This window comes from Triturus cristatus, chromosome 5_1, assembly GCF_964204655.1.
Source record: "Triturus cristatus chromosome 5_1, aTriCri1.1, whole genome shotgun sequence".
Lineage (NCBI taxonomy): Eukaryota > Metazoa > Chordata > Amphibia > Caudata > Salamandridae > Triturus > Triturus cristatus.
Genome location: NC_140587.1, coordinates 45002523 through 45018170, shown reverse-complemented (window position 1 = coordinate 45018170; position 15648 = coordinate 45002523). Strand labels below are relative to the sequence as shown.

Sequence of the window (15648 nt, the reverse complement as noted above, 5' to 3'; positions counted from 1 at the left end):
AGAGGTCCTTGTGTGTTTCTCTTTTACCATCTACTAAAGGAGCCACGCCAGTTAAGATGATGGTGTAAGGCTGTGACTCTGGGGGGAGATTAACACATTGTTTCCTCGGGATAGGTTTGATATAGGGCCGGATGTTTTGGTCGTGACTACTAAGAGTTTTCTTGGCCTGGGGTTGCTTTGCGGCCTTCTGTCTAGGTGCGCCCTCAGAGCTAACTGTTTTCTTGGGGGCCGATACAGTTGTTGGCTGCGGGGCTTTTAAAGTAGTGGGTCCCACTTTTGAACTTGAGGCCCCTGCTTTGTTATTCACCAGAGTAGACTTCGATGATGACAGGGCAGTGGGGGGCAAGCCTTTGGGGGCTAATCTGGCAAGAGTTCTGTTTGTAGATGCTATATTATCTTTAACCAACCTATCCAAGGAATCCATTTTTGTATTCAATAGTCTTGTCCTTTCGAATAGTGGTAAGAGCAGGGATTTCATTAGTAACTCTATCTTAGCCAGAAGTATGCCTTCTGCAATACTAACTGTGGTATTATGGTCTTCAAGTTGAACCACCACATTAGTATTAGGCAACTGTATAGGTGAATCAATAGTACTTCCCGCCCCCTCAATATGTTCAACTAAGTCGGGAGAGTCTAACCTTTTACGTTTCCCAGGGTTCTGTGAGGGTAGAAGTTGTGAAAGGGGAGGGGAAGTCACTTGCTCCTTACTGATATTAAGATTAGGTGAGTCCGAGAGACCTGATTTCTCTCCAGGCTGGTCTAAAAAAATAGTAGTCCCTCCATTTAGCATATTATCATGTGCAGTGGTATATGAGCTATCTTGACCCATCCCCGCTAACTCCACAGTTTGGGTCTCAGGAACAGTTACAAGCACTAAATCTGTATTAACATCATTGCTTTCAGTGTCTAAAAGGGAAAGCGGAATGGGGGAGACTGCCTCATTAATTTTCCCAAGAGAGGATCGCTTGCCTGTAATTATATCTAGTGAAAGACGTTTTTCAACTAGAGCGATTTCTTTCTCCAGTATGGCAGTAGAGCGTTTAAAAAACTGGTCAATTGTACCCGTAAAAGTGCCATTAGAGGTGGAGACCTGGACTTGCCTCTCTTTGCCAGATCTTAGGGTCATCTTTAGATATACAAATAACCAAATTAACACCAACCTCAGACCTCAAATTATGTACAATAATGGGCAAAGTTAGGTCAAAGCGGTTATACTAACAATGAGGACACAAGCCTGGTTATGGTCAGATGCAATGTTTACAAAATAAACATTTAAAACGTCTGTTAGGTGATACCATGAGATGTTATAAATATTGAGTGGTAAATGTTAGGAAGGTGGCCCGGCCCGGCCTCACACGGCCTCTGACGGCCACAGACGGTCCCGCCCTTGTCCCGGCCTTCTCCCGGCGAGCTCCCGCGCAGCGGTATTCACACGTTAATATATGGCTCTTACGGTGATCACCCGGTCGTTGGGGGCGGGGCGGGGAGGGAGAGCAGCCCAGGTGGAACGGGCGGGGTTACTGGGACTCCTGGGAAATGTAGTTCCCAGCCCTCTTGCTCGCAGCCCTCAGCCCCTGTCTTACCCCAGCAGCAGCTAACAGCCCACGAAGGAGAGCGCCCCTCTGCGAAGCGGGACCCGCGCAGCGGGTTCCGCGAGGCGTTGGTGCAGATGCAAGGAATCCACGGGCAATCCAAACAGCAAGGCAGGTTTGTCAAGGTGTCCCACGAAGTGCAGGGCAAGCCGGTATTTGATCACCCGGTCGTTGGGGGCGGGGCGGGGAGGGAGAGCAGCCCAGGTGGAACGGGCGGGGTTACTGGGACTCCTGGGAAATTGAGTTCCCAGCCCTCTTGCTCGCAGCCCTCAGCCCCTGTCTTACCCCAGCAGCAGCTAACAGCCCACGAAGGAGAGCGCCCCTCTGCGAAGCGGGACCCGCGCAGCGGGTTCCGCGAGGCGTTGGTGCAGATGCAAGGAATCCACGGGCAATCCAAACAGCAAGGCAGGTTTGTCAAGGTGTCCCACGAAGTGCAGGGCAAGCCGGTATTTGATCACCCGGTCGTTGGGGGCGGGGCGGGGAGGGAGAGCAGCCCAGGTGGAACGGGCGGGGTTACTGGGACTCCTGGGAAATGTAGTTCCCAGCCCTCTTGCTCGCAGCCCTCAGCCCCTGTCTTACCCCAGCAGCAGCTAACAGCCCACGAAGGAGAGCGCCCCTCTGCGAAGCGGGACCCGCGCAGCGGGTTCCGCGAGGCGTTGGTGCAGATGCAAGGAATCCACGGGCAATCCAAACAGCAAGGCAGGTTTGTCAAGGTGTCCCACGAAGTGCAGGGCAAGCCGGTATTTGATCACCCGGTCGTTGGGGGCGGGGCGGGGAGGGAGAGCAGCCCAGGTGGAACGGGCGGGGTTACTGGGACTCCTGGGAAATGTAGTTCCCAGCCCTCTTGCTCGCAGCCCTCAGCCCCTGTCTTACCCCAGCAGCAGCTAACAGCCCACGAAGGAGAGCGCCCCTCTGCGAAGCGGGACCCGCGCAGCGGGTTCCGCGAGGCGTTGGTGCAGATGCAAGGAATCCACGGGCAATCCAAACAGCAAGGCAGGTTTGTCAAGGTGTCCCACGAAGTGCAGGGCAAGCCGGTATTTGATCACCCGGTCGTTGGGGGCGGGGCGGGGAGGGAGAGCAGCCCAGGTGGAACGGGCGGGGTTACTGGGACTCCTGGGAAATGTAGTTCCCAGCCCTCTTGCTCGCAGCCCTCAGCCCCTGTCTTACCCCAGCAGCAGCTAACAGCCCACGAAGGAGAGCGCCCCTCTGCGAAGCGGGACCCGCGCAGCGGGTTCCGCGAGGCGTTGGTGCAAATGCAAGGAATCCACGGGCAATCCAAACAGCAAGGCAGGTTTGTCAAGGTGTCCCCTTTAGAATCAGTATTTAGAAATAATCTCACTTGTAGTTTGAAAAAGGAAGAAAAGACTTTTCTAGATATGGTAGAAGAAAGGAGAATAAATAAGAAAAAGAAGATACCTGAGAGAAAAGAAGTCTGGGATGTTGAAAGAGAAAAACATTTCAAAGGAGAAACTAGTCCAGCTATGGCTTTAGATTGGCCTCAGAAAGGGAAATTGTGTATTAGAAGAAATCAAACTGTGTATGATAATTACTTTATGCGAGTGATTGCCATGATACTTATAGAATCATGGGTGGATGGGGATTTGAAGGAGGAAATGATCCGGTATTCCCTGGATTATATTTTATCTGCGGGAACAAAGCTTATTATCGATTACCTGACCATTGATATGGCACATGTTACCTAGACCTGGTTTTCCCAAAGATATTCCATGTGGGAAGGGGAAAAGAGGGTGCACATGAGATAGGTAGACACCTAACATAGAAGGAGAGAGAGTTGGGCAGAAATTGTAGGGGATATTTTTGGAGCACTGAAACCAGCCGTTGGAATATCTCTGAATGCACACAAAATTAGAAAATTGTCTACAGTAGTGGATCTTTTATCAACAAGCACTGCTGGAGGATTTTTATTAGTAAATACAGAGATGGTTGCCATGCAAGCCATGGTGATGCAAAATCGACTTGCCCTTGATATTATATTGACCAAAGAGGGTGGAGTCTGCGGAATGCTGAAGGTTCAACATTGTTGTACTTATATTCCTGACGAAAGTCAAGATTTGAAGACGTACATAAAGAATATAACTGATTTGCCTGAGGAGATTGTTCCACTGGAGGTTGAAAGTGTTTGGGAAAAGATTGGAAAAGGGTTTTCTACTATTAACAACTTTTTACTAAAATTAGGTAGTACATTTATTGGTAAGATTTTAATTCCAGTAACATGTGTGATATTTTTAGTATTAATTCTGAGACTAAGATGTTTATGTAGAAAAAGGAGAAATTTACAAAATCATATGAAAAGAGAAGCTACCAAGAAAAGAGAGAAAGAAAGAAAGGAAAGGGAAATGGAAGATATAGAATTAGAAGAATGGAAAGAGAATGTGTATAAAAAGACAAGAGAAGAAGAAACAGGGGAAACAATCGTGATCTAACAAAACTTAATAGAACTGAATTCATTTCTATTACAAAATTTATAAAATTTAAGGGAATTTGTGGTGATATTAAAAATCACAAAAGAGGGGATTGATGGAGCAGGTAAAGCAAAGTTTTGTATACCTTCTCTATTTTGCATGAAAATACTAATTACGTAATCGACTTATATTATAATTTGAATTAACTGTTTGCAGTGTTATACTAACCAACCATTTGCATTTGGTAAACACCAATTACACGCGGGACTCATTGCTATTTGCTTGGCAGAATAACTCTAATAACTAATTGTGGTATGCCTATTAACAGTAGTACGTGTTGTGATAGAATATTGCATGATTTATGTTGCTTTGGTGACGTTTGCGTTCCTGTTAGGACCGAATGGTGAGTTTTAAATGTCGCTATAAGCTAGAAAAATACTAATATATAAAGGGATTAGTAAGGGTTTAACATTAGAATCTTCATTTTGGTGTATTAATTATTCTTTTGTGTTTGTTTTGCTTAAGTTGGCATTTGGGCCTACTAAACCATAACATTCAAAATGGGGTTCAGATGTGGCCACCGTCTCGTCAGTGCGATGTCTACTGCGCAGACTCGGATGGCTCCGTAGATCTTCAGGCACCCTCAAGTTAGAGCACAGTGCTCCTGGTCAAGGACAGGAACATGGAGGACTGCCAAACGTCAGTAAAAGAAAACCATTGCATGAAACAATAAACTTCCACAACCAGGGAACAACAATGTTGCATGGTGATGACACAAACCGAGGAAGTGACCCAGCACTACTTTGGGAACGAAAGTCTCTGGGAAAGTTGGACGATGTTAAAATTTTCTTCAAATGGACCAATCAGAATATAGTATTGCCAAAGAAATGTTTCATGTTACCCAGAAATTTATTATAAAAAGGGTAGTAGAATAGGGAGGAGTTAGATCGATGACCACACACCCCTACCGACCCCACAGGCGATGACAGATGAGCTAAATGATTGCACGATTCCTGGTCATTTGGAGATCTTTTGGACTGTGACGTGCTGAGCAAAGAGCTTTTCCGGACTTTGAGTCTTGGCCTGCTTTTATTGGGACAATTGAGCAGAACATTCGGTGTATGCAGAGCCAATTGAATTAGAAAAGACCCGATAGCAAGAATAGGTAAATATAAAATGTCATGCGATTTGTGTTGTATTGACAACATTTTAAAATTTGATTGACCAAAATGCTAATCATATAATTGCAAACAAGATTTAGATAAACAATAATTTGATTAACAGAAATTATGAGTTTGTGGTTTTCCATTAAGGGATTAGAGGATTCTGAAGCTTAAATGTGTTTTAGCTGGTTCTAAATCACCATCAACCAGTCCAACTAATTGGTCCGTCGACCAAGTGGTGGACTGCCTTGATGTTAAGGTTAGGATCCTATAGGTGGTGATGCAAATATGTATATTCTGTAATATAACTTTTCTTCCCTATAGGTAATAAGGTACCCCCCCCCCCACATGTCCAGCGCATCATTCCTCCTGTGTGCAGACCTGTGAGAGAAACGTATGAGAGTTGGTGTCATGGGCCCCACCAATGAATGCATGTGTGAATGAGTTAGCGTGACATCGGGTCTGTGACACAGGGAGGATCTGTAAATTTTACCCCCCTTTTTCCCACGCTGGATCATATGCATGAGGTTTTTTTAAGTATTGAAAATCAGGTAATGTTGTACTCTTTAATATTTAACTTTTTAATTTGCATAGTGCATTGCTGATTCTTATGTCTCTTCTGTATAATGAGCTTTGTCCTGAGATAAACATGAACTTGAAAAAGGATTTGAAACAGCATTCTTTACATAAACATTGCTTCAATTGATCAGATCAGCATCACTGAAGCATGGCAACGACGGAAAGGGCAAAGCCAGGTGCAGTTGGCATCAAACAATGGGCAACCAATGATGGCTGCACACTTATTGCACATATGATGCAGATTTTAGTGCACACAAAAACAGAATCCGGGCAACTACTGCATGTGCTCAGGGTCACACAATCACTGGAGAAAGAAATATTATTTGTAGTGTTAGGATTACAAATCATTGCTCCTTGAACAGTCACTTGTTTCCTTTAATGTCACCATACAGAGTCACAGTTAGTCCTACAGTAATGTAAAATATTGTATACAGTTTGTTGTGCTGTTACAACAAACCTGGGAACTTAAAAGCTGAATACACACAATGCTGTTTTTCCACAACTTGTTTTCGCACTTCATAGTCTTTGACATGTTAGTGAAGTTAAACAAAATCAAGAAAAATTACTACTAAGCATGACTGTGGGACAAAAACATCAAAACTCCACTTTGAGGGAAAACATAGGAGCAAAAACATGTTTGTGAGAAAATTCTCTCCAAAAATATTTTGTGTAAATATCTTCTTGCGAAAGCAAAGGTGAACAAAGTTGAGAACTATACAGACTTAAGTTAGCCAACGTAGATGACAGGTTTTGAAACTTGACCCTCTGCTTGTAAATCAGTGATTGTCTGATCCGCTTGCTTAAAGTTTACAGAGCTTTCCTACTTCTGGAGGTGCAACACATCAACAGGAGAGAAGGAGGCAAGGGGTGAGGTTAGTATCACTGGTCCCCCAAACACCAATATAATGTGTTCAGTGGAGACCCTGTAGCAGCGGCATTGGGTCTCACCAACAAGCCCACCACCACGCCACTGGGGTAGAAGGTACCTTAAAAGTTAATATCCTTCGATTACTGGTCAACAACATTGGAGCGCTCTACCTTTAAAGAACTCTGCTGACAAATGAAAGCGGGTGGGTCATGACTGAGGTGCAATTGATGGGAAATACCAATACATATTTGTTTCTGAACGGTAGAACGAACACTAGGATTACTGAGTACAACACTTCCTTTTCCATTGTGTATAATGTATCTTTGATGCTAATGTTAAAAGAAAAAATGAACCTATATAGGCTGGCCTTCCTGCAATGGAAACAATATTCTGCAGACCTACATCACCAAAATCTGACGTTAATGCTCCGTCTATGTAGAACAACGTGAAATCACGCAGCTCTGAATGAATGTGCCGCTAGAATAAATCAATTCATAAAAACAAAAACTCTAAAAGATCCTCAATAAAAAATTCCTTTAAAATGTCAAAGCAAATGTCCAAAACAAAGATCCACTCCACCCAACACGCTCTTTGAAAGTTCAAGAACCTTCCATGCTTCTTCAGTCTAGAGTAAGGCGGGGACAGGGTCATTGGCTGTTAGCAGACACCAGACCTCATTGTCCAGCTGACCGTGCCTTTCAACGCTTCTAGCTCCTGCGACCAGAGTTTACTCCTTTGAAAATATTCTTGTGGGTGGCAACACATCCTATGCAACTGGTGTGAGCATTTGTTTTTAACAAAAAGTTTGTATTATTTACTGACATTTTAAAATTATGATTTGGCTTCTTTCAGAAAAATAAATAAAACAAGAACTGGGCAGCCTTCAGAAAGGCTACCAAAAATATGTTTTCTGTCTCAAAAAAGTCTTTGCTAGAGAAAATTACTCCAGGATCCAGTCTCTGGGGATAGCTATTCAATGCTTGACTTTCAATGGAGCTCCCCTGAAGGAGAATTTGGATTTAAAATATAGGAGGGGTGTGGTGTCTGCGTGTGGTGAACTATGTAGTCATGTCTGTGTTCTTAAATGGATAGTGTATGTTATCTCTTTGAACAACCCCATGGTTTTTATTCAGGTCTAACACACTTTGCGTGAGGAATACTCCAATATGCATTCCCAGTTCTAGTTTGACTGCTGATCAGCCTTTCACAAACAAAACAAGCTGGACCCAGTAACGCGCTGAAAAGAGTCTGGAAATAAAAAGGCGCATTCTTTCTGTGGTGATGCTTGTGAATGGCACTGAGAGAAGCCACATGGTCAGCGAAGGACGTGTGCCCCAGCAAGAAGGCACATTGAGTTCAAGAACATCACAGAGGTAAAAAAAATGAAAAGTGAGCTTGGGTGTGACCAGCCAGCACTGGTCTGAGGGAGCCCTTGGTTACCAGGGCGGGAGGGTCAACAAATAACTGAGCAACCAACAAAGCGAATGATTTAGAGTTGTACTGACCCCTTTTCATCCTTTTTCTCCCCCTTATCCTACCTTTCTACACTGGGAAGAGAACGCAGCTGAAGCAGGAGAAGTGTTGAGGGAGATTGCAGAAGACAATGGCCTGGAGTGCATGGTTTGTCCCAGGATGTCTCTATTGTTACTTGATAACAATTATTTAGATCCCAAAAGAGTGCAGTTCCGATTAAGAGCATAATTATGATCTTGGCGGACAGGTTACTCCTTCACAACGGTGACAGATATCCCGTCTGTCGAAATCTAAATTTCGTAGGATATAATGGGATTTATATTTCAGTGGATGGGATATCTGTCACCGTTGTGACGGAGTAACCCATCCGCCAAGATCATAATCAAGTCCTATATGTTTGGTGACACAACAGCAGCGCCTAGATATTGCAAACCTACAATGAGGAGTCAGTCTACAGCACTCTTTGCTTAGCAAAGGCCACTTTGAGCTGTGGGACTGAGGTTTCTTAAGTACAAGGGGGCATACTTGCAGGAGCGGCTCGCATTGGGGAAAAGAGGTGAGTGTGGGAGCGGAGGACACACGGAGATGAAAACATTTTTTACAAAGGAGGGGAACGGGTAACAAGGAATACAAAATTAAACTTACCTGCTGCCCTCCAGCATCGCGTCTCGCTCGTCCGCTCCTCTCTGATGCTGCAGTAGACACAGGCTCCCAGCTTGCCCTGCGGCCAATCCGGAAGCTGTTCTCAAATGAGAGCAGCTTCAGGACTGGCCTGAGGGCGGATGATGCGTGCCCCAGGACAGACTGGGAGTCTCTGCCTGCTCTCTGCAGCCCCAGCAAAGCAGCGGGGTTTGGAAAGGGGTCACTGCGCATGAGACCGCGGGCCAAAAAACACATGCGCAGTGTAGGTGGAGCCCACCACTCTCCCTCCTGCCTATCATAACCCTGGCCCCGCCCCAAGAAAAATAAAACGATAATAAAAAGAGTTTTAAACCCGTTTTATTTTTAGATTTTGCTAAAGTGCTAGCGGGGGGGAGGGGTGGGGAGGACACCGCTGCATACTTGTGGAACACAAATGCTGCTAAACATTCCTTTACCGGCAGCGAGAACAGCCAGTGTCTCAAGGACTCTGATGGAAATGAGAATAATGTGAGGGGCAGAGGGATGCAATCAACCATCCACTCGATCTCAGCACACACCAGCCAAAGAGCAACCCTCTTGGAGTCCCAAAAACAACCTCATTGGTGGGAGGCTTGCACTTCTGTTGACTCTTATTTTGCAGAATTTCTAAGAAAATGTGTTTTTATAAATTGTTCTTTGCTTCTAGAGTTTCTAGTAAAGAATTACGAATTGCATAATACTCACCACTGTCTCCGAGAGATCATGGACTTTCTTTCATGTTAGTCAGAAAGATCTGAATTAGGATGGCAGCGTACAGCACAACATGCATCTCTGGTTTTTTTGTTTCATTTTTGTAACAAGTAGCAGACGTAACAAAGGATAGTTTACAAGAGTTGCACACTTGCCAAAGGTTGAGCTGGAACACTCAGCCTACCTCATTTTCTTCTGCAGCTGGTTGTACTGGTCGACTATTCTTCTGTAGTCGTCGGTTAAGCTCTGATTCTCCTCACGATATTGCTTCACTTGCTTGTCAAATTTTATTCTTAGTTTGTTAAGGACATCTTGGGTTCTGAGGACACAAAGTATAATTAAAGAGGAGCAAATTAAGGAGAACTAGTTCACTCAGTAAATATGTATGCACTAAAAGTAAAACACCTTTTATAATACATTTTTAACTGCTAATTCCACTTTCAAAGATGAAGAAGAACCTGTTATGGGCAAGTAACACAAATTTCTGATTAATTTCCATACCCACAATCTTTAAAAAAGTATATCCCACTATGAGGGAGGTCTTATTTGTAAGGAGATGCCTCTTTTTGTAAGGTCACTGCCAATGTCTTGGCCTGATGCTGCTGGTTTTTCTACAAAGCGCAAAACTCCCTGTCTAATGTGTGTAAGACACCCCAGCAGCAGACCTACTGAGTCCTAAGGCAGGGTACAACATATTACTAAGGTAGAACATGTGTTTAACATGTTCTAGCAGCAAGAACCCACAATTGTTGTTTTTACTGGGAGAGAGACTGGTAGCCCTATTGCCGATTCCCTAGTTACACACTGGCGCCTCAGCTGTGCAAACATCTGAATGGGACTACCAAAGTTGGCATGTCAAGGTATCAAACAACTTCCATTACAATATATCGATCTTGTCGCTGAACAGGCGGGAGCCATCAAGGCACATGTCTATCAGTGCCGGCAAGACTTTCCCTGAGAAGCCAGTTGATCTCAAGGCGATGGTCCTGCCAAGCAAGACAATGGTGTCAAATCCACAACAGGATGGTCACTCTGCTGCATCCCTTCCATCAAGTATGGACTGGCTCAGGATGGCCCAGGCCTCATCTGAGACTGTAGGGAGCACTTGCTTAACAAGTCCCACAAGATGTGGGAGTACCAGCCCAAGAGGTATGAGGTGTTCGCCGACAGCAATGCTAGGCTGGTAGAAGAGAAAAGTATCTTTCCGGAGGTGGCAGCCTGTTGGATTCCCTGTCTGGTGAAGTGGTAGGAAAAGAGCTATAGTTGACTTTGGTGGCTGAGGTCTGCACAACCAGGCTCTCAGGGGTGTTGTGCCGGGTGAGGAAAGCTGGTTGTCCATGTGTGGGTGGAGACCCCCAGGAGGATGGCCATGAGGGCTTCATTAAGGGCAGCAGGGGCTCCACAGATGATAGGCCCGTTGGAGCACCTCTGTCAAGACATTGGTCGTGACCTCCACCGCCCTCCTCACCACCATGCGAAAGATGTGCCTTTCTCCATAACAGGTCCCAAAGGCGAGACCAGGCCAGAATCTGGACACGTGTTCCGTCTCTTGGCATCTCCCACCTCCTCATACCAGTTATCCTCTTAGTAGGACTGGCCCAGACCATCAGTTGGGTCAGGGGATCCATAGCCGTTGTCATCATTACCCCAGAGTTCAAGCCCGCCCTGGTTCTGTCAAAGGACAGAGGCAGCAGGTCTGAACCTAAAGGCTGAGATCTAGTCGATGTTGTAAGGCAATGTGGCTGTGCCATCACGGAGTCACAAAGGACAATGTGCTGGGCATCATCAGGTGGCACCAGGGCTCAGTGTCAAGGCCGAAGGCAGATCAAGAGGGCAGGCCTGCACACGGTATCGACAGGAGGTTGACAAAAAGGTCAAAACAGCTGGTCAAAAAGTAACCAAGGTAGCTCTCCGGATCTGCACTGTTGGCCTGCAAAGAAAGGAAGGGTGGGGTCTATATAGGCACTGCACACCACTTCTGACTTGGTTGATGTCGAAGCGGAGCCGTTAATGCCACCTACCAGCATGCAGAAGTACTGTTCAAGATTTTCTGGATCCAGTCTGACACCTGAGGAATATTCTAAGGTGTGGGATGTGCAGTTCGAAGTCTCTATCATATATGTCCCTCACTATATTTCACTTATAAATGCATTTATCATTCTTACCCTGTTGAGAAAACACTCCTCTTGTTGAATTGACCCGATTATAGTTCATCCTATTTCTATAACACCAAATTGTGTCCCGTAATCCTACTTTTCTTTTATTTTCTATGTACTTTGAAACCTTAATAAAAAAATATGTCTATGTGAGAAAACCTACAGAGGCCCATTAGAGTGATATTTCCCAAAACACTATGCTGACGGGCTTTTCATCACAAACAGAAAATCTTCTAATAAGAGAAGAATTGAAAAATGAAAATAAATTCAATACCCAACAATCAAGGGTAAACGATTAGGAACTGTTGCAGAGGTGAAGGGTGGAGAGCCAAAGTGAAACCTCTACCAGCAGTCTTTTTGTTTCTTGGGCGACCCGCCCCTACCCCCCCTCCCTGCGACACAAATATTGTTTTTTCCCTAATTAAAATTGGTGCTGCTGTAGTATCAGGCCGCAAGGTAACTGGTGCTGCTGCAAGGCCTGCTCTGCAATTAGTATTCATTAAAACGCAGTATCATGTTATGTTATCGAGCATTTGGGGCCTCATGTAGGTAGCTAAATACCGGTCGGTAACGGCCGAAATTCGGTAAATATCCCGTTACGGACCGGTATTTAGCTATTTGAGATGTAGGAGGCATATGTCAGGATTCGGTATTTACTGAATCGGTAGAAATACCGATTCGGTAAATATCAAATCCTTAATCCATATGTAGGGCGCACTCTAAGGAGTGATGTTTAGGAATAAGAATTCGGTATTTACCACCAAATATAGGTTGGTGGAAAATACCGAATACATTGCAAAACGTGATATTAAGCAGATGTACAAGTGCCATGTGGCAGACATACATGCCCTTAGGGCATGTATGTGCGCCACATGTGCACACATGCAAGATTCAGGGGTGCAACAGGGTGTCAATGTGACACCCTGCCACCCTTGTATATGCTCCCCCCATTACCGAATCGGTATTTACCGAATCGGTAATGAGGCATACCATCCCATTGATTCAATCAATGGGAAGGTATGCCACATTACCGAATCGGTAAATACCGATTCTAAATTACCGATTTTTTCCGAATCGCTAAATTTTACCGAATTATTACCTACATCGCATTTACCGATTCATAAATACCGAATCGGTAAAATTCGGTATTTATGAGTCGGTAAATGTGATGCTACCTACATATGGCCCCAGGTGTTTACCAAATGACTCCCGAAGGACCCCAACAATTAAGAGGGGGGGGGGGTAATACTGCCAGAACATCAGCACCAGCTCTCCCACTGACATATAATAATCTATATTTGTAAAGCGCGAACATTTCACCTCTTAAGCTCTCAAGGCGCTGGGAGCCGTTGGGAAGATTAAATGAGCTATTGCCCAAAATCACAGGCTGCTGAGCTGAACTGCCGCCCGCGCCGGGGATTGAACCTTGAGCTCCGCGCTCTGGAGTCAGTCGCTCTGGCCGCTGCGCCACACCTCTCCCTTATGGAAGATGATGAACCATGAGATTCACCTGCGTACTTTGGAGTGGTATTTTGGCTGTTACTACAAGCGGCACCCGAGCACCCCGGAACCTATTTGCTACTTTCTTCTAAAAATGGGCAATAACCCAACAACGTGTGTCCAGACATGCAAGCACTGGATGCATCCACACTTTCTATTTGCAAGTAATTAAAAAAAACAAAAAAACTGGAGCTGCTGTAATGCAACTGGAGAGCTGGTGCTGACTTGCCGGCAGTGTGTGTCCCGCTTACTCTATTACTCCCGCTTTGTTCCAAAGAAATGATCTCAGAGTCCCTTTAAAAGATCTCAGGGTCCCTGTAAAAGATCCCATGCAGAGGTGAAAACGCCGCCGCACATCGGCTTGCCAGTAGGAGCGCCTGCCATTTTACGGTGCCTGAATCAGGGGTCTCCCGGTGTGCGGTGGGGGCTGCTCCTGCCCTTTCGGGGACCCCCTGGACATATACTGCTCCTGAGTAGGCGGCGGAACAGCGGGGGCTTCTGCCCCAGAGAGAGGGGCACGTGCAATCTGCCCAGGGCGGGCAAATGGCCCTGCAGTAAGTCCCGACCCGCCATTTTCTAAGCCGCACTGGAGACGCCTCCCGGACCGAGACACCTCAGGCTGCCTCCATCGGCCTGGGGGGCATCTCTTTGAAGTTATCAGGAGCCAGCGGCGCTCGGATCCAGGAGGGGGACGACGAGGAAGTGGTGGTCAGCAGATGGCACCCCTGCAGAGCGGGGTCCGTTGAGAGGCAGTGGCGGAGGTGAGGGCGCCGCAGTGCATTGGCCTGCCGGTGGGAGCGCCCGTTGTCTCCCGGTAATCAGACCGGGGGTCTCCTGTCCTGCAGTAAGAGCTTTCCCTGTGCGTTCAGGGAATCTCCGGTCATGGACGGCAGCAGAGCAGACGGCGGAGCGGTGGGGGCATCTGCCCCGGAAGAGTGGACCACACGCGACTGGCCCAGGGAAGGCGCCTGGCCTAGTAGCTGACTCTGAGGCGCCATTTTATACATATTGCGCCGGCGACGACTCCCGGGCCAGGATAACACAGGCTGTCTCCCCTGGACCGGCGGGGCTCTCATCGGAACTAGCAGGCGACGGAGGCGCTCGGATGCCGGCAGGAGACAGTGTTGAGGAATTCATCAGTGAGTGCGGGACACGTCTCTCCGGGCCCTGCCGTGGTAGTGGCCGTCAGTTTTGCCTGGGATGATCAGGAGGACCCTGTTAGTAGCTGACGTGGGGTGTGGCGCGCGGCCCTTTGGAGACGCTGTGGGCCCTGTGGGGGTTCCTGGCAGCAAGCACCCCCACTGTCCGGTATAGCGCTTCGCCCCCTGCGTGATTGGGACCATCGCCTTGGGCCCTGCTGGCCTCTATGGAACTGGTGGGGGGCGGGTGGGGAGTGTGAAGGCACTGGCAACACAGGGGCTTTGAAGTGGCATCTTCCCTGACTGACCTGCAGCTGTGCGCCTGTAACGCGGAAATACAACACAGGGGGAGTGTGGAGGGCGGGGGCTCTTGCTGCTGGCTTGCCCATGTGCACCTCCACTCTTGGATTCCGCATCCTGCTGCACCATACAGCACATACGCTCTGCACCTGCCGCGGCCCTGGGCTGATGTATTGAAGGTACGAGTGAGCAGACATTGGGGGACCCGACGACTGGCGGTCCTGCCGCTGGTGTTTTCCCAGGGGGCCTTGGTGGGGCTGGCAACCTGTGATCTCCCCTGAGACATTTGCGTATTCATCTGCTCGTGGGCTGCGGGGGGGAAGCTGCAATGCACGCCTAATCTTGCCCTGGGAGCGAGGACACGGGATACACACGCCCTAGGGCCCTTGCTGGACAATCCCCGCTGTGCCACCCCATCTATTTGGCCATTGTGGTCTCTGGATGCCCTGACCAGACAGCATCTTGACAGCGCACAGCGCACTGTACGGGGACATGCAACGGGCTAGAGGGGGCAACTGTGAGCTGTCAGCCTTGGGTGGGAACGGGCTGATGCATGTGGGCCCTGTCCCCTGAGACTATCGCCTCCCGCCTAAGCATTGGAACAGTTGCATACGACTCCACACTAATCTCGGCTCTGACCTTCTTGGTCTCCACCGACCTGCGTGACAGTGCACCTCTCGAAAGGGTGAGGAGCGCTGACGAGGCTACACAAGCGAGAAGTGTTCTGACTCATCTCGTTGGACAGACACCGCAGTGTTGCTGCTGACCCTGAGGCGGCTCGCCCTGCTGCCCCACCACTGCCGCAAGGCAAGTACACTTGGCACCCAGGCACTGTTGAAGGACATACCTCATTAGAGGATGACACGCACCAGAGTAGGAAAAGACTTGCCGACGGCCCCCAAGGACAACCCTGTAGCCGCTATGTTGGGCAAGGCGGGCGCATCGGCCCCTACGGAGGTGGCTTCGCAGATGGGAGGGTCCTCGCCACCTATCAAGCAAGCTTTTATGGCCACATTCATGTCAGAGGTCAAAACTGAGATAGGCTCTCTACGCACTGAGGTCCACTCCTGTGTCCAGGAGCTTA

General features: G+C 47.5%; 1 protein-coding gene across 2 annotated transcripts in view; it reads right to left on the bottom strand.

Moving 5' to 3' along the window:
* The window catches only part of LOC146830123 (dynein regulatory complex protein 1-like), a 236881-nt gene that overhangs the window by 141506 nt on the left and 79727 nt on the right, over window positions 1–15648 (bottom strand). For both annotated transcript variants that reach the window (XM_085604350.1, XM_085604351.1), the window contains exon 9: window positions 9654–9788. In XM_085604350.1, the coding sequence (XP_085460476.1) occupies window positions 9654–9788 (135 nt within the window). The remainder of the gene's footprint in view (window positions 1–9653; window positions 9789–15648) is intronic.